The 19546-nt window shown below is 44.0% G+C and overlaps 1 protein-coding gene across 4 annotated transcripts; it reads right to left on the reverse strand.

Moving 5' to 3' along the window:
- Window positions 1-1046: 1046 nt before the first annotated feature.
- On the reverse strand, window positions 1047-19546 carry NFRKB (nuclear factor related to kappaB binding protein). 4 transcript variants are annotated; one of them, XM_009272976.1, is made up of 26 exons: window positions 19474-19546; window positions 18733-18881; window positions 18103-18304; window positions 17879-18006; window positions 16659-16833; window positions 16361-16462; window positions 15696-15769; window positions 15208-15292; window positions 14530-14710; window positions 14100-14208; window positions 13500-13626; window positions 12524-12589; window positions 11457-11536; window positions 11330-11373; window positions 10816-10873; window positions 9800-9974; window positions 9107-9213; window positions 8516-8639; window positions 7989-8068; window positions 7065-7285; window positions 6692-6968; window positions 6157-6375; window positions 4912-5697; window positions 4076-4182; window positions 3164-3299; window positions 1047-2396 (listed from the first exon to the last, which is right to left on the reverse strand). In XM_009272976.1, the coding sequence occupies exons 2-26, from the start codon at window positions 18865-18867 to the stop codon at window positions 2271-2273; spliced, it is 3924 nt and encodes a 1307-aa protein (XP_009271251.1). In that variant the 5' UTR covers window positions 18868-18881; window positions 19474-19546; the 3' UTR covers window positions 1047-2270. The 4 variants fall into 4 exon arrangements, with proteins under 4 accessions (XP_009271251.1, XP_009271249.1, XP_009271250.1 ...); XM_009272974.1 differs by having other exon boundaries at window positions 10816-10876; XM_009272975.2 differs by having other exon boundaries at window positions 10816-10876; window positions 18733-18887.

Here is a 19546-nt window from a genome sequence, read left to right on the forward strand (position 1 = left end):
CATGTACTATTTAATCCAGCATGTGGTCCTTCGAAATAAGAAGCCCACATAGTGACTGATGATCTTCCCCCAAAGATCACACGCTTCAAAGGCAAACGGAACGGGGCTTCAGCGAAGCAGCAATGAATGCAAAGGTTGCTCACACGTTAGCAACCAGTTTGGCAAAGACAGATACGGAAGAAAGGACCTGAACAGCAAGACGCTAAAAACTCAGTAGCAGGAGCAATCTGAGACACACTAAACTCATGGGATTAGATGCAGGTTTCTTGTTTTGTTAAACTTAATACTGCCAAAGCCTCCTGTGTCCAGTGACAAATTCACGTAGCTACTTGCAAGAAGATTCACAGAAATTTAAGGGGCTTCACACTGTAACCATCTTTCAGCACTTGATTGTAGGTTTTGACACTGAAGAACTTTATTAATTATGAACAGAACTAACATAGCAGGATTATCTTGAATATGTTTTGGATTTAGAGGCTTTTTCACGTAAGCAACACCAGGAAGTTGTCCGTCATCTCTTTCATTTCTTGTTTTCGCTTCACAACTAAAAGGACCTAAGAACGTCCTCGCCTCCCTCCCAAACCACAGCCTTTCTGCCGTCTCCTCAGTCGATAGTTGAATGTACAAAAAAGGTACAAAAATTGACAAAGTAGGACAGGTGCTCAGAAAACCTTTATCACTCCAAATTCTGTTCCTGAGGCATATAAACCATAATTCAAGTGCTTGCTTTAAAATGGTGTACTGATGTGCCCTGCTTATTCAATACTTGCAGCTAGCCACTTCTTTTTTTACCGAAATACCCGATTTCCTCCAACCCACCCCTGAAGTAGTCAGCTATTGTACAGAAAGAACGACACAGCCAGCCTGAAGCCCAGCAAAACTGCCTGCTCCGCTCAGGTGCGGTGGTTCTGAACAGCAACACACAGAGCTCCAGCCAGCACGGGAGAGCGCTGAGCTGTTAAGACTCGGTTCTTTAAACAGATTACATTCAGTAACGTGTAACTCGGAGCAAACCACATATTTAAAAAAAAGACTACAAGAGAAACCAGGTTAAAAAGAACCATCTTACAAAGAAGATGGACAATCTATTAGCCCTTGGCAAGCTAGACAACCATTGTACACAAAACAACAAGCTGTACAAAACGGAAAGGAGATGGCAGAGAGATCCGTAAGGCTCTCTGCCCTTTTATTCTTCTCCTGGTCCAACATGTCTTCCGATCTCATTCCGAGAAACCTTCAAGGTGATGTCAGAACAGCCACGAATTCACCTCCGGTATGTGCAAAATTCAAACCAATTTACGTATAGAGATAAAATTGCAAAGGTAAACACAAAACTAAAGGCCAGGATCACAGGTTAAAATATTTCTTCTGAGTCCAAGAGACTACAGTTTGGGTATATTTGAAAACATATTCCAAACTTTTAAAACAAGCTACAGTCTTTTTTGACTGATAAAAAGGTTTATTTGTTGAGGAAAACTAAAGGAGGATCCTTCTGGTGAACACTTTCTTTTTCCTTTCCAGTATATTCCCATTTGCCGACAGACTTGTTCACACAATGACCTTCTGTATCTCCTCCACTTCTCACTCTTCCCCATGGTTACTAGCTTTTTTACAGCAAAAACCGTCTTGACTCTCATCCTGCCTTTGACAGAAATTTGACGTGGAAGTGGTATCTGTTCAAAAGAAGTCTGAGCTCAGAGCTAGGGGAGAGGTATTTAAAATGTCTATAAATAGTACACTGAATGTGTTAGGGATCTACTTCCAGGCTATGTTACAAACAAACTCTGGTGTCCGAGCCACCATCCTATGTCACCTATATAAAAGTAGTGACAGCTAGACTCCAGCAAAAGGAGGCATCTTCTTCATGACTTTGGAAAGTCTGAAATACCCCTTCCAAGCAAGTTTCCCTGGTTAAGGAAGACCCAAGATCAACTGCTTTGTCTACAACCCAAAATGCACAGAAATGATATTCGCAAAAAGCCCTTCGGATGGGAAGAGAACAAAGAAAAGGAAGACATTGCTTAAATGATCAATGCCACAGAACGTGGCTTTACACATCTGGACTGAAACATTTTGTTTTGTAGGTACAGCATCTTTTGCTGTGGAATTTCTACCTAGACATCACAGTGCTGACTCCAGACAAGCAACGTGACAGAATCCAGTCCAATCCCTAGCCATGACTGTGGTTAGGTCGTCTTGGGTGGTTGGATGGAGGATGACCACGGGACTCGGGGAAGTTCTTGGAAAGCGATCCATTTTCAAACCAGTGTTCATAGCTGATCTTGGGTCTGTTTTGGAGATGGAGCTGTTGTCACAACCACAGTGGAAACTGCTTTAGTAGAGCCAGACACTGTTCCCTGCTGGAGATGGGAGGCTGGTACAGTTTGAATTCGAACCTGTTTGAAATGGAAAGAAAAAAAACTCAACTCATGTCAAGAACAACCTGGTGACACATTGCACTTGCATCGCACTGAAGCGCTGGTAAATAACCCATTTCTGCTGCCAACAAAAATTCAGTTATACGAACAAGACCAAGCACCAAAACACGTCAAGAACAGAATCTGTCACAAGAAGATCACTCCATCCACTGTTCACGTGGGATGGTGGCAAGAGATCTCAAGAATAGAGAGGAAGAAGTAAAAACTACTTTGAATAAAAACCTACATGTCAGCTGCTTTTACAAGTTTTCAGAAGGAGGACTTGGATCCATTGGATACTTCACTTCTACAGACTTGTTACTAGCAGCTCTCAATGCAGATTCATTCTTTGGAATTACAGAACACTAAGTTTCCAGACAGAAAGATGGATATGCAAAGAAGCGACGCGATTTCTTCAAGAAATGGTGACCCACAGAAGCCAAAGTACAAAGCACTACAAAAAGAGCCAAGTGTATAGAAACAATCCTTCAAGCAGTTGGGAACATTTCCTGGCAGGATTTTTGGGTTTACATTCATTGTACTATCAGTGCTTCAAAAACATTTAAAAAACATATCTGGATGGAGGGAAGGTAAAGGAGATGATGCACTGCACGTGCTTAATGCAGACGTTACAGCCAAGCTGTGTACCTGTACTTTTTAAGGAACCCCATGTATCAAGTGTAAAGTCCTCAAGAGATGTTAAGTCATAAAAAAGCAAATACTACTATCATTCTAGGTGCCATTACCTGCGTGGCCTGGCCTTGCTGCTGCAGCTGCTGTAGTTGCTGTGCTGTCAGAAAACTCACTGGCTTGTTCCCAGCGATCAGTTTTGTCCCTGCTGGCATCGTAGTCAGGATGATATTTCTACCTAATCCACTGATGCTAAGGAAAGAGAATTGTTGAAAGGTTAGTAAACAGCACAGCAGGCTAGGTCTTTCAGACTCACAAATTGTTCTTCAGCTGCTAGGAGATCAAAGTTACTGATCTGATTTACAAATGATTTTAAGTAGTGGGGTTTTTTTCCCCACAAAACCGGCAAATACACAAGTGACAAGTTTATGTCAACATTTATCGCTGTGATAGAGAATTACTTTATCACACGAATTAAACCCTCTAATTCTGGACCGTGCACATCACTGGGTTAGTCTGATCAGACCTGAACACTTCTCAAGGAACGCAAAAAATAGCCAAGCAGAGTGTTCTGCCCTGAAATATTAACTACCGGAGACACTACCAGAATTCATGGAAGAATAAACAAAAAGACTTCAATATCTGAATGCCAGAGGAATTTTCACTGAGGCAGTTAACACTTCCCTAGTTTCTTTAATGGAGAGATGGCCTCAGATGACACGTATTTTCAGGTATGTCACCAGGTTAATTCTCACTCAAACACACAGAACTAATCTAATAGCTGGTTTCAAGGCAAAGAACGTTTTTTCTTCAGTGTACTTGCTAGAACCTACACCTCAGGGCACGTAAACAAAGATTATATTCTCATTGCCAGACACCGTATTCATTCGGTTTCTTGCACCTAATGGACCTATTAACACACTGTAAGTCTATTCCACCCTCTGCTTGCTAGGTCCCCAGGAACCTATTGAACACAGACCTTCCTCAGCCTATTTCTAAAGCAAAACTACCAGATGCAAAATACTCACTTGGCCCCAAGGTTGCCCTTGATGATGGGGGCAGTCACCACACTCTTGCCTTTCACTGGCTGGCTGATCACTGACAGAGGCACTGTTATTCGTGCTGGTAGTTTACCCTAGAGAAGTTGAAGAATACGTGAGGAGCCGCGGGGAGTTCAGCAGAGAAACTGCTTGACAACATGCAATTACCACTCAGCTTGCTTTTTAGGAGTCCTGGGAGTAGAAACCAACAGCAGCTTTGCTGATGAAATCTGTGCTCCATTTCAGGCTCATTAAAATTCACCTCCATCTCATTCACTTCACAGCTGCCTCAGCCCTGAAAACCCACATCATCTTTGCACCACAGTATTTCTCTGGGAAGGCTCATTGCATCCGTCCATGATTTTTATCCTTAGGAAGCTCTGGTAATGTCAATTAGCTTATTCAGCTTTCACGATACACTTTATGGTGCCTTCAGCTTTGAACATTAAAATTGTATTAAACGGGGAATTCGGTAGAAAAGTTAATACAAGTAACAAGCACTTCTAGTTCTGACACCATTCCAAGGGAAATTATTTCAGAGGTGTGGGGCAAGACGCTGAGCTGCACGAGGTAAGACTTTAGATAAGCAAAGTTTATTTCATTCACTCGCAACAGGAGGTAAGGGAAGACATATCTGACTGCTTTCTGGTCATTCAGCATTTAGCTACAATTCCAACACCATGAAATTAGTTGCAGACCCACATTCTACAGTGCTCAATTTGAGCCTCTGTGGATGTAAAGAGAAGTTTTCAGACATAAACCATCAGTACACTTCAGCATTCCCCTCTCTCACCCACCTCCAGAAAAAGTTTAGCATTACTTACTGCCTGGGATGTAGATACTACTGTGGTGCTGACGGGTACCTGCCGCACAGCAGTGGCTCCTGTGCCTATAGTTATGGGAGTCCCAGCAGCTCCCGAGGCCACAGCAACTGCTTTCGACACTGTGGCACTCATGGTTGGTAAAGAGACAGCTGAGGTATGGACTGTGCCAGGCACGCTCACTGCCGAGGAAGAGGGCACTTGCTTAGCATGAGTAGCTACAGTAATAGTCTGCCCAGCTTTGGGCGGCATCACCCCCAGCCCCTGCACGATTCTTATAGTAGCAGCCGGCTTGGCCTCAGTGGATGCCACCGTAGTTATGGCTTTGCTCTTCTGATCTGCCACAGTCATGCCCAGAGCAGGCATCAGTCGGAAAGCAGAGCTTGTTGGCTCTGCAGTCTTTAAGTCAGGAGTTACTTTAACCACTGTGCTTCCAGCTGGGCTGGAAGAAGCAGAAGTGGCCGTGCTAGTCTTGGCTGGAGAATCAGCAGTCTGGACAGGATTGGATGTCACGTGCAAAGTCGCAGAGATGCCTTTCCCACTAGCACTGCTTCCCGCAGCTGCTGTGAAGAGGTCCTGAGTCAGTTTGACAGTAGTGACTTGAGATTTGGCCAGGGTGGCCATCATGTCCGGGGTGATACGCAGCACAGTCTGTCCCTTCGCATCTGTGGTGATAGAGGACGGGGGTAGGCGCAACACATCCTTTCCTTGGATCCGAAAATTGGTCGCTGTGAGTGGGATGCCACTTCCAGGCTGGGTCTTCATGCCAAGTTGTCCTGTAATAGCCACCTGGAAGAGATCGGAGAAATGCCTGTATCAAACCAGGACACAGTCCAAGGCACAGTCAGAGTAAAACTTCCCAACAGGATGTTTGCTCCCATCGGAACTGAAGCGGCATGATGCTAGCACTCAGTACACTACTGGAAATAGTCTTGGTTGCGCATCAGATGGCATTCCCAAAACCATATGAAATACCATGGAGCTACTTTTTCAAACAAGATGAACGAAAAAGAGATCAACATCTGGAGACGGTTAACCTTGGACTAACACATCTTTTACCTGTACGTGAAAACGGGGCTCAAATACACCAAACCAGCAACTGCCTAAATCTGTATGGTCAATAATGCACACAGCATTACGGCTCACTACAGTTTTCACTATCTTTTCACATCTGCATATCATGTCCGTCACAACAAACGGAACGGCTGGGTCATGGAGCCCAGTTCCTTGTCTCTCCCCCTCTCTCACCTGCTTGATAATATTCTGGCCAGCTACATTCTGGATGACAGTGGTAGAGGAGGTGCTTGTAGCAGAACTGCCTGGAGAGCTGGTTACTGGCTTTACAGCAGGACTGGGCGCTGCAGACAGTCCTGTCACAGTGATGCCTGTCTGTCCTGTCACGGAGCTTCCTGGTCTTTGCACCTGCACTGGGCTGGTTTGAGCTTTTACTGGCAGAGTCATCACAGCCTACAGAAAGACACAGAGGCAGCCTATGAGCAGACTAACGCAATACTAACAGACTAATAATTTACTCTTTTTGTCTCGTGCCTTATAGCTGGCAACTTCTACGGACTTTTTACTGTAATGCACAATTTAGTGGTGCCACATAAATAGGCAACAGGGAGGAAAAAAGGAGCACTGAACAGTATTATTTATGCACAACCATTTCTATGCTCCTACCCTGCAGCTACTGCATGTTCCAAGCGAGCAAATAATCCCTGCGCACCATACCAAAATAGCAGAAGTCAGAGCTACTCCACCATTTCCATGCAGCCAAACTCACCTGAGGGAGCACTTTGGTTTGTGTGGCTGTAGCTGGAACGCGGATTTGAGGCACTGACGTAGGTTGCTGCTGCTGGGTTACCACCGGGGCTTGCTGAGACACAGCTGGGAGGCTGGACTGGGCAGTGACCACCCGGACCTGCGGCAGCCCTGAGGAGGTGGTATGACTTACCACCCGGGTGGGAGGCGGCTGCGGCCCCGGCTGTGTCTGTGAACTCTGGGCTGTGGAAAGCAACGTCCCAAGCTGCGGCATGGTAGGGGATGATACCAGAAGAACGCTACGGAAAAGATAAAGCCAGTAGGTCAGCAAAGATGTAGATGACTGAGAAAGAACCAGTAACATTCACAAGCGATGTATGAGACAGAAATAGTACCTTTGGCTGGGTTTTGCTGGCTCTGATCCGGCACTAGATACACTCTTGCTCACCACAGACACTGGTGGGGGTGAAATAGGCGTTGCTGGTAATGCTGGCGCAGTTGGCGTCACGGGAGTCACGGGAGTTGGTGGCATGCTGGAGTCACTAAGGCTCAGCTGACTGGGCTCTGATGTGCTGCTGGGGAGTGCTTTCACAGAACTCTCCTTGCTACTAGACTTCTGCAAAGAAACCACGCCAAGCATGAAGGTCTTTACAAAAACAGGTTTCGATCGCTGCACTCGGTAGAGAGTGGGCTGAGCACTTGAAGCTGAGGTCTGTATGGTTATGAATGATGCCCCAGTGCTAAATCCTGAAATCACAGATGACCGACTGTCTGCTTTCCTCAACTGCAGCCACGAGTGGGCTGGTGCATTTGGCTGCTCCTGTTCTCAGGGAAAAGTGCATCTCAGCAGTGCCAATCATTCATAACATTCAGATTTCCACCTTGGTTAATTTGCCAACAGCAACTACTTCAGAGATATTTGATATCAACACCAAAAAAATAAAAGACATGCAAACCCTGACAGCTTCAGCACAGCAAGGAGGACAGCAGCAGACATGTTCCACACACTCTGCTACAGATAAACCTCAAAACTAGATCCAAAAGACCATCCCTAAGATAGGGAGCACAAACGAATTCCATTAATCTTTCTGCTGAGATCAACAAGGATAACAGTGGAAGCTGAGAGGTGTAGAAGTCCCCTCTTTCCCTCTTCATTTTGTGCAGTGGTGCTAGACTAACACCGATATTCATAAACATAATGAACCGGTAACTCAAATAGGTGGTAATTTTCATCAGCCACTATGGATGCAGAATTTACGGATTAAGTTAAGTCCACACCTCCTTCCCGATCCCAAAAGCATCCGTGCAAAGAAATTTACCATTTTAGCCGGAGGTTTTGGCTTCTGCTGAAGAGCTTTCTTGGCCTTTGCTGCAGCAGCTTGAGCCTGGTGGATCCGTTCTGCAAATACAAATTAAAGGTTAGACCTCCTGAACGCAAGCAAACTGATTTAAGAAAGAGGCCAATTCAGAACTGTAAGTTCATCTTCAGACAAGAAATCAAACACACGCTGTCATATAATAGTGCAAAGAAAAATACCATGTAAAATTAGCCAAAAAGGCTGAAACAAAGACACGTAAGAGGTTGCGAATGTACACACATCTGCAGTTCTTGTACATGGGATGCTATTTTTCTAACAAATACTTCAAACTGACACGCTGCTCTGCAAGACTGAGCTTAAGTGTTGATGGGCTAACATTAGCAAACTGACTAGAGAAAAAAGCTACGCTGATAAATTAATGTTCATTATCCAGATAGACTGAAGAAGCTCAAAAGCATGGAAAGTGAAAAACAAAATGAGATTTATAAACGTTTTCAACTCTTAAGATATCACCAAGCCAGGCTTACCGAACTCCTCCTCGCTCCTGTCACGGTGCAGGTAGATCCACAACTTGCGTCCAATATCATATTTCACACAGGGATCTTTCTCATAATGTAATCGATCCAAAGCACCACTAACAACAGTATTAACCTGAAAGTTCAGAATTCACGGAATTACAAGATGTCCCTGGTTGGGCTAGCCAAAAGTCACAAATAGAAAAGTAATCCTATTTGGCATAAGACCCGAGTAAGCTGCTAGCAATCCATTTGAGTAAGAACTGACTGGGAGCAGATGTTACAGCACAGGATGCTGTTTGCCACCTTGGATTAAGCGGAGCTTCCACCAAAGCTGAGAGCTCTGAAAATTGACTGTTTCTGAATCTAAAATGCGAGCACGTATGAGACACAGTGTTAATTCTGTGACTTTTCTAGCTGTTTTTCCATCATCCAGAGTTCGGTGCAGACTTGCAGCAGCTCACCGGAGTGGAGCATAGCTCTCATTTGCTAGCCAAAGCAGCATAAAAAAATTATTGGGCCTCAGCCACTGAATACTGCCCGGGTCTGCACAGTGTATTTTTAGGAGAATCTGTTTGAGGCTAGACATGACATCCAACTTACTTGAGCACTTGTGACATCGGGAGCTAGGAACTGGGAATCTTTAAGCAGCTCACAGATTTCAGCACGAGTTCCTTCTCCATTCGGAAGGCGAGCAGCAGCATCACGAACTGATATACAAGATCAGAGCTTAAACTTCCAGCCATAACTAGGTAGCTGTATTCAAGTACTTTGGCAGATACATTTCGGTATTGCTCTCTTATCCCCGCTCTCATAATGCCTACTTGCTCACTAAAATCTAGCCCCCATGATCCTTGAGAGAGAGGAGCAGAGATTATAAAGGACCATTTTAAAGGACATCAACTGTGCCGGCTTTGTGCTAGGAGTGATGAACTTGGGGAACAGCACTGAACCCCAGAATGACTTCGCAATGCCCTACCTTCACAACAGCATACTGAAACCACCACTCTCAGTTTTCCAGTTATCTGAGCCTTAGCTTCAGCCAGCCCCACGGATTCTCCTCTCTATTTCCCATTTTCTCTCAAATCAACAGCAACACACAGATGCCTTCTTTTCTAGTTATTCCTCCTCCCAGCATTTCATCACCTCGATTCCAAATAATTTATTTCTTCTTCGCTTATGTCATCCCTGTCTGCCCACCTTTTCCCTTTACAATGTACATTCCTAAAGTCATTCTTTGGGGGATCAGGGGAGCCCTTTTTTTTTTTTTTTAAATTTTTTTGGCCATCACCTTACCAAGGGACAAGATGGTGACATATGCTGGTCTGTCTGAGCGCAGGAGAGAATGCTCTCGGGCTTTGTTTAATGAGGTTTCCTTGTCAAACACCCCCTTCACAGGACCAACAACTGACTCAAAGCCATGCATACGGAAAGTGAAAGCTTTGTGGGGCTGGCTGTAACGGTAACGTTCCTGTATTTGGAAACAAAGAGGACTGAATTTAGCAGGAAACATATAGTGCAAAGTCTTAAAGCTTGTGCTACATTTGTATTATAAGTTAAGTTATTATCATCCTCCAGAGAAAGATTTTTTTAAATTAAAGGCTCAAATACTGCTGTATAAACTTATTTCAGATCAAGAGAAGCACAAACTACCTCAAGCAGAATATAAAGCACCACCTAACCAAGGCGGGCAGGTACGATACGTTAGGTTCGTTGTTAAGCAGCTGCACAGACTAGAGAGGTGCCAGAGATACACCTTCTGCCCAGCAAACACGCCTTCCCCCAGCAACAACAAGCCCTTTCTTCCTCCTCCAATCTGGCGAAAGAGAGATTTCCAAAATTTAACCTGGATATTCTACCACGCACACAGCACGTGTACCCAGGGAGAAGAATCGTCATCATGTGTTTACCCTGTAATACACACTGGCATCTACTACAGACAGATAACCAAGTGTGCGGGTGCACTTATTGCCACTTGTCTTCTGCTCGTACTCATACATGCCCACAAAATACAGATACAAGTCATCCTCATATGCTGGGGGATGGCAGAGGAGACAGAAAGGTTGGCACTACCAATTTCAATTAATTTTGCCCCATACCCATTGGAAATACAGGTGTTTTTGAAGTCAGCAGCTAGGCTGTATTGTTAGTGAGTTTTATGTAAGGCCAAGAGATCTACTTCAAGGCAGAAGAAACATACTAATTCTTTACATTAACAAAGTTTGTGTAGAGTATAAGCCTGCCATCCCACACAAATTCTCTTGTTTTAGTGTCCAACTGTTTCAACGTCTGCGTTTAAAATTAATTCTTACCTGCTCCTGAAACACGCGTTTCTCCTCTCCAGTGCTAGGTCGGACTACATAGTCAGTCCTTCTGAAACAAAGGTCACCATCAGTTCTGAGCAACAAGCAGCCCACAACAGTCCCAAAGAACATCCCAAGGGATTAGTCACCTCACCCTTCCTGCAAATTCTTTTGAACAAATTCTGAAAGCATTTCATAATATAAATAAGACCTGCAGAGATCTTAAAATACGCTCTATGCACTACCTGAAGGTAAGCTAAGACTGTAAATAATCTAGTTATCAGGACATAAATTAGATTACAGGTTTGCTCTGATAATATATGTTAGCTTGGAGAAAAATCAGTTGACTTTGTGAAGTCTAGTTACTGCATTTATAAAACCAGACTATCAAGTTCCCTCCTGCCCCGTGACATAAAATCTTTTTATTTTAAGCAACCAGCCATCGAGATCCAGAGGCGCAAGGACCAAACTTCATAGCTTTAGTATGCACTGCAAAAGCTTTCAAGCAGTATTATATACTTACACTCTGGGAATTGGTGTTGTGGCATCTGAGCTGTCTTCATTTTCCTATCGAAAAACAGAGAAATGTCAATGTTGGATATAACTCAGTCAGGTTTTGTGCTGCCAGAAGGTCGTTTTTTCTGACTCACTTTGAAAAAAGTCTGGTCTTTGGTCTCCAACCAGAGCTGAAACAGTCCTGCCAACTCCTTCTCATGATCTTGGCAAGAACCTAGTCCAAGAAATTGGGAAAAATAGGAAATAGAAGTCCTTTATTTGTTATGAAGCCAGTTGCTTGTACTTCCCAGTCATCTCCTACTCTCTTCCCCGCCTCTATGCACCACCAGTCACAGGGCATCTTCCACACTTCACAGATGCTCCAATTTCAATACTTGAGCACATCCCAGGCTTAGGAAAGTGCTAAAAACTAGTTATTCTCCTGTGTCGGTACAAAGGACGGTGCTTCAACTCCTGGCATAGCGGGCAAGATACTGTTTGAGACACAGCCACCTGACACTTGCAGATGGTTCCCACCCTCCAAAGTAATCCCAGTCACTGAGTCCATGAGCAGAAACACGTGCCTACACAACCTCCACCAAAGACTGTGAAAGGGACCCAGGGGAATAGCTTCCTGACTCCTAATCTCTGCTAGTTTAAGCCTGCAAACATGATCACTAGAATCACTGTAGTTAAGAATGGAAAATTCTGCCTAGCAGCTAAAGGAACGAACATCAACACAAGAAATCTGTCATTCACTCAGTATAAGCATGGGCACATTTATTATTAAATTGCTCTTTGGTTCCCACTTTTAAAAACAAAAATAGCATTGCTTTGCTCCACAGAAAAGCTTAATTAATTTATAATTGTAATAATTAATAATTACTCTGAATAATCAGAAGGTGTGCTCTACAGAAGGGAAAACATGAAGGTGTTCAGACAGATTTGAAGGGTGACATAAACACAGTTGGGTCAGCAACATAAAGAAATAAAGCCCAGTGCCTTTGCTCACTTATCCTCTGCCTGCTGCTGATACTAATGTCTTGTGAAAACCTAGAATGTGAAATGCATCTTCGCTCAGCTAAAAGAAGAGGCCTAACCAATGTATTAACAGCTCTGCTTGTCTTTCTCTCTGGGCTGCAGCAAGCTGGAAAGTAAAGTCCTGGAGAAAACAACCAACCTCTACTATAATAGAAATCATAGAAGAGCACAAGATACTCGCCAAGCAATTTCCACTGCTGAGTTTTTTCCTTGAATTCAACAAAAGGTGAGAAGCTGGAAGGAACATCTACAATGAAAATGTGCATGTCAGAGACATCATACGATCGTCCAACCCCCAAAATCCTACTGTTGTAATGCAAACTGTTGAGTTAGACTCACAATGACAGATAAAGCATTTTAAGTGATTATGTAAGTGCATCTCTAAATTTATACTTGCCCAAAGGGAAGGTAAGCATCTCAGAGTAACAGTGCAAGCACAAGAAAAGAACAGAGCAGGATAACGAGTCTTTCACCTACAGGCTGTCAGATGAGATCCTGTTCATGCTGTGAGGCACCAGGAACTGTTACTGTACAGTGACTATTCCTGGGCTCATGGGAAGCCAACTCGGGATTTACGGTATTCACCAGCATTATGGAGAACATTAAGTATCCATGCTGCAAAGGCCACTACAATCTACACTGTCTCTCCCTTCAAAACTTCCCACTAAGCAAATGAGAACCACAGAGTAATTTAGTTTGAAAGGAACATCTGAAGCTTAGCTGGTCCAAGCCCCAGGTCAAAGCGGGGCCAACTTCATGTTTCCAGTGGATTGCTCAGGGCATCATCTAGTTTATTTTTTATTATCTTCGAGGACAACCACAACGTCTTCGCGCCGGGAAGAGACTAATTTCTTCCTGCTTCAAACATCCCGCCTGAAGCGTGTGATCTGAACAGGAGAAATGGCCTGTCCAGAGGCAGTTTCACACACATTTTCACATACGCGGGAATCAAGCTGGGTCTTCCCTACTATCCACACGCAAAACAAGTCTACCATCATCAAGAAATGAAAGCCGTAAAGCCTATCATAGAAACGCTGTCAACAACGCAATGATTTATTGCAGTGACGAATTAAAAGTTGATTCGAGCTATAATATACACCAGCACTGATTAGAACTGAGGTATAAGCATCGTTAGAATTTTTAACAGCCATTCTTACCTCTGCTGTCACCTGTCAAGTACTGCAAGGCGGGTAAAACCAGTTCAGACCAGTTAGAGGCAAAGGAGAACCAGTTATTTAGTGCGCTGGCAGGAGAAGATTGCCAATCTAGAACTTTATCTTCAAGCTGAAGAGGGAAAAGAAATATCCTATTAAAGATCTCACACTTTAAACTATGGCTGCTTTAATAGAAAACAAAACAGCTGAACACATCCAGGGGACAAAAAGATTTTTACGTATATAAAAAAATCACCTGACCAAGTAACCCTAACGTGGTATTTCAGACAGCAGAGAGCAAAAAGGGGAAAACACTTCCCCACCATCTCTGCCCTTAATATCTAGAATATATCTAACCATGATCTAAAGAACAGGTATGGAAAGACTTACAGATTCAGCTGACTAAATTTATGAAACGTGTTAAAAACAGAATGCGGTATGCACTCCCAAAGGGTTCCATTTCTTTAATATGTAATCTACATCTTAACATAATTTACAGCAGGACAACTCTGGAAAAAAAATCACTATTACATAGCTATAAACCCCTCTGCCCCCTAATTTTGCTTTCTGCAAAGATTCCTAGATAAATGGGGGGTTCCTTACCACAGATAGAGTAGCAGGTCCTTCCAGAAACAGTATCTCCAAGAGAAGGAAAAAGAAGCTGGAAGATATTTCATTTATTCCAAGACATGGCTTCATCTCTTCAAGAGGTCTTCAAACAAAAGAGAACACAAGCAGAGTAAGTTCATTCACCTTCATATACAAAGGTGAACACCACCCATTTTACACATCCCAGGCTGCACAAAACCGAAGCCAACGACCTTTGTGCGTGCCTCCCATTCTTAGGCAGCAGCAGAATTTCACAACAGCAGGTCACAGCTAAGATGCTTTACCCCGTCAAGGGTGAAAGAGCCAGACCCAGCAAAGACAGAGCTAGCTACGCAGCTCTGCAAAAGTCCCACAAAAATCTGAGCTGCAGCGTTTGTTGCTCTCTCCATCTGTGCAAGCGTTCAGGGCCCTTTGAAGCACTTACTCCTCTTTGACAGATGACAGAGGGATGGGGGAAGGATCCTGAGACATTGGTGGGATTCCATCTGCATTGCTAAGAGAGTCAGCCAAATCTTCCACCTCGGATTTAATAATCCTCAGCTTTTTTTTCTTCTTATCTTCCTTTTCCTTCACCTTTTTCTTGAGGGTTGCAAGGTCGAATAAGGCTTTAGATACGATAAAAGGGAAGAAGAATAATGAGAAAAAGCTTCTTACCGTATTTCATTGAGAACCATGAACTGACTATATATTTAAACTCATATTCAGAAACGTGGGTAGTGTGCACTCACTCACCACCAGTTCATTCCATTCTCCCAGTCACTTCCATGAACCTTTATTTTTCCCCTCAATGCACTCTGTTTTAAGAGAAAACCTCTAGTTTTTAAACCAACATATATGAAATTAGAAGGGCAAAGGTAACTGCTTAGAGCAGTTAATTGATGAATTAACTTCCATCAATTAGTTGGAAACACCTTCAGTGGAAACTGGAGCTGCCTGCGAGCAACTGAAACGGAACAACTCGCAACCCCAGAGTGGTTAGCCGGCTACGTGAAGAGCGAAGGGATACAACAATCTATCAAGGCCACCTTCATCCTTAGCTTTTCACACACGCAGGATACCCCATATTCGTGCAGCGCCCAAGTACCATGTCCAAGCCACTGACCTGCTAAGGAACCTTTCCTGCCAGCATTTACTCGAGTCATAATGTCCTCAAGAGTCAGGTCTGTCGTCACTAGGTCGGGGTGGTCCTACAGAAGCCAATGGGATAGAAATTAAAACTGGGAAAGGACGAAGTGTTAAGATAGCAACAAAGGCACAGAAGATAACCCAAGCACTGAAATGCCCCGAACTTATCCGGGATCAGCTTATAGTGTCATGTACTGCAATAAAAGTCAGGAAGTTTTCTAACCCTGAAATCCAAAATCTTGTCTCTCCAAAACACATCACTAAAATTACAAAATCCTTCTAAACAGATAAGCATAAACAGGAGTTGCATATCTACGCTGACAATTAAATACAGGTTACGATAAAGGGCTGAAGGGTGGTTGCACATAAAAAAAGCAGCAATCATTTTGTCACCCAGGAGTACCCTGAACTTTACGGCTGACAGATAAAACGCAGTCCCACCCCCCAGGCTTCTTGACATCTTACAGGTTGACGTTTTCGTTTCTCATGGTGCTTCTTCAACATCATCTTCAAATCACTTTCCCCAAGTTCTACCTTGTCTGCAACGAAAAAACATTCAGAGCTTATTTGCACGGTTTTCCATTATCGTTACTTTACAGACTTCTTACAATGCCATTTTCTATCCGTTCCCACTTTCAACGATCTCCAAATTTCAGTAACTAAATTTTCCATTTGAATTTCATCCTTTTAATCAATTTATTTCAATACTTTCTTCCTTGGGTCATCAGATTGCATTGCTGATGCAAGTATGGAAGTGAAAAGAAGTGAGAACCAGCTGTGCTGCACAAAGGGTTTGCAGACTTGACTATGGTAACCTCAGGAGGGATTCCCTCGGCACATACACCAAAGTATTTCGAACTGGACTATGCTAATGCTTCAACCGTTAAAGGCAAATTATAACAGAGAAATCAGTAGTATTACACCAACCGTAGACCCTTGTGTTAAAATACTAGCCTTCCAAGGAGAAAAAAATTAAATAAACCGGGAGAAGAGCCAACTGTTTTGGAGACTGCAAAAATGAAGCATTACAAGATTGCCCATCAAACAACAGATTTTCAAACCGATTTCTTGCAGGGTCTCAAAGTAATTCTCACCCCTAAATCCGTATCGACCCCTAGTTTGGTTCTCACCTGCTGTTTTCATGTCCAAGGTTGACAATGTGGGGATCACTCTCAGGGGAACCGGTGGACTTGGACAACGTGCTGGAGAACTTGGAGGCCAGGAGCTTAGATCTAAAATAAATAAATAAATTTATTTCTGCAAGACCTAGCACCAATCTATATAATTCTATTACCCTGTGTTCATTAGATCACAGCCAATAAAACTGGAGTCCAGTTTCTGTTCTTCTATCGAAGACGCTGTTCCCACATCCAAAATTTGTCTTTCTCCATTCACACCTCAAGTCTTTAGTTGAGTCCAGGGCATTACCTTCTTCATCAGAAGACAAGGTAGTGTCTCCACACTCCTCTTTCACTTCCCTCAGAATCTTCAAGTAGCGCCGATGCGTCCGTCTGTCTCGTTCTTCTGTGTCATATGTCGGTGAGAAGTGCTTTCTCCTTAGGGTCGTATCAGGGCCTCCTTTCCTAGCCAAATCCAGCAAGTGCTGGAAGACGAGATACGTGTGACGTTAGCTAATCTCCGCTACAGTTCTGAACAGATAAGCTCAACTCATTTGCTTTCAGCAAGTTTAATGTTTGGAGCTGGTGGGGTTGAGCAGCTCAGTTCTTTATAAGTAACCCTTGCAAAGTGTCAGCATCTGCCATATACACAATTTTAAAACCAGCATTTTAGACCACCATTTAAAGCAGGGGGGAAGCAAGGAGGGATCCAATAAGAAATTTCTGCTCCTTCATCTCCACGTACAATACCTCACTGACATTTTATGTGGACTGTTGAGAGGAACCTAACCATTGATCTGAGATCGATTTGTGCCGTTTCCATGCCAAATACGTAACACAAACGTGAAAAACCGTCTCTTTTGAAGAAAACATTTTACCCCTTACGGCTACAGAGGAAATAACTTCCTACACACTTCTGTATTCTTTTTCCCATATCACTGTGGGGCGTTTTATAAAGACAGACGCTCATCTTCATCCATACGTCCCATGTTTCAACGTCTAAGCTTAACAAACTGATAAGCAAGCAATGAACACGTTTCAGCTGGCAGCAATTAGCTGACAACAGTATCCACAGAGGAAGACTTCATCGAGGATTCACAGGCATCAGAATCAGAGTTTTGTATCTATTCTATACCAGTCCCCAGTGAAGCTGGGGAATTCATACAACCACACGTTTAGCAACCTTACTTGTTTCGCAATGACAGAAATGGCAGAAAGTGAAGGCAGAATGACTTGTTAATAGGACAGTAAGGTGTAAATGGGCAACTGCAGGAAGCGGGGGACAAGGCGGGCATGGAAAAAAGACACTATACACAAGTGAGAGCCATCAGAGTTTCCAAACCTGAAATTTGCAAACGTAACAATGTTTCTAGTGCTGTCCTATTATAGGGGCCACTGGAAAACCAGAAAAGCAGCATTCATTAAAGGGAAGACCTCCGAGAATTGTGAATGCCAAGACACTTTGTTGTAAAGACAACCTATTCATTACAGAACGCAAGAAAGCGCTGATCGCGCCCCGAAGACGCTCACATTGCGGGAAGCCAGGATCTGCTTGAGCAGTCGGTAGAAGTACTGCTGCTGAGAGCTCAGGTAGCGTTTGTACTGGGACTTAAAACAGAGCTGCCGGTATTTCACAACTTCAGGATTAAAGTGTCCATCTGTAAGAAAGAGGCGAAAACCGCTTCAGTTTTCATCAACCGCTAGTTTGAGAACTTAACCCAGAAAATACACAGAAGTTTATTACGCTGACTGACCCCGGAAGAGTTTCTGGGCGATGTGCAGTGGATTTCCAAAACGGAAGTTTTCACCACTGAACAACGCAGAGATGAGTTTGTTCTGATGCTCTCGGTTGTTTTCAGGAAAGCGAGGCAGGAATTTTTTTAGGTGGTCTTGCTGCGCATCTGTCAGCACCTCCTGCCACGTAGACAAGCTGACAACTTCAAAGAAGATCTCAGGCTAAAGAACGCAAAACACAACAGTGAAGAAAACGCATCCGCGTCCTTGACGATCTTCTAGCCCGTAAGGCCTTCTGTGGTTAAATAACGCAAGTCACGAGACAGTGTCTCACCAAAACGTGAAGAGGAAAGGTGAGGAAATCAACGATACTATTGGCAACAAGAAAAGAAATTCAAAACTTGTGACCAACAAAGCTTTCTCAAAGGCATTTTTCAAGTCAGAGAGATTGTTATCTAGAAAAAGAACATAACGGAATGGTTTTAAGAGACGTTTTCCTGAGATTGATCAAAGCCCTTTTTGGCACCTTCTCCAGGACAGCTGACAAACATTTCCCCCTCTTTTCAGTTTGCTCTGCAAACCCCGCAAGGGGAGATAAACGTACTGTTTATCACGGCTCTGAAAAGGTAAAGTATCTTAGCAGTACTCACGTCCTCCAGAAGGTCCTCAGGCAGACTAACCCTGGTGGTACCCAGCATGCAGTCCTCCATGATGCGTGTGCCATTTCCTTCCCCGCAGGGTCCCAGCTCCAGGGGGTCCGTGAGCATGTGATCCAGAGAGTCCATCCTTCAACCCTCTCCCGCTCCTGAACAGCAGCGAGAAAACCCTCAGCAACCGAAAATCCCGAACCCAGGTACATCCCGAGCTGAGGAACGGTTGAGAAGCCGCATTTGATGAAGTGGTTGTTTGAATGCAAGCTACGATATTGGACCGTGAGATACATACGATATTACAGCGTCAATTTACCGTTCAATTGCAACGCGAGTCACGTCAACAGAGGAATGCTTTTTCAGCCAGCGTGTACCATGCCCTGGTAGAGGCAGACTGGAAAGTACAGGCGACCCATTTCACTTCGCTTCCTACCTGCAGGAGCTGTTGTCAACAGAGCTAAATACCACGAAAAACTACACCTAAATCCTGAAAGCGGCTTTAACGCGCAAAACCATAACCGCCGGTCTAAGGCAGGGTTTCTCTCGGGTTGAGTTTGCAGCTGTAACTGGGCCGAGAGCCCTGCTCCCCTCAAGCATTGCTTGGGAGAGCTGTGCAGCTCTAGGCCGGGCAGAAAACGCATGAACCACGCGGAACGCGTTAACAGGGAAAAAAACCCAAACCCACCCCTTAAAACAGGGTCGGACGGGAAGAAATCACAGGAAAACAAACTCGTTCCATACCCGCTACGCTGGCTCTGGGCGTGACACCGGCGACTCGGCGCGACAGCGCTTCCCCGCTCCCGGAGGCGAAGGC

This window comes from Aptenodytes forsteri, unplaced genomic scaffold (genome assembly GCF_000699145.1).
Source record: "Aptenodytes forsteri isolate BGI_AS27 unplaced genomic scaffold, ASM69914v1 Scaffold126, whole genome shotgun sequence".
NCBI lineage: Eukaryota > Metazoa > Chordata > Aves > Sphenisciformes > Spheniscidae > Aptenodytes > Aptenodytes forsteri.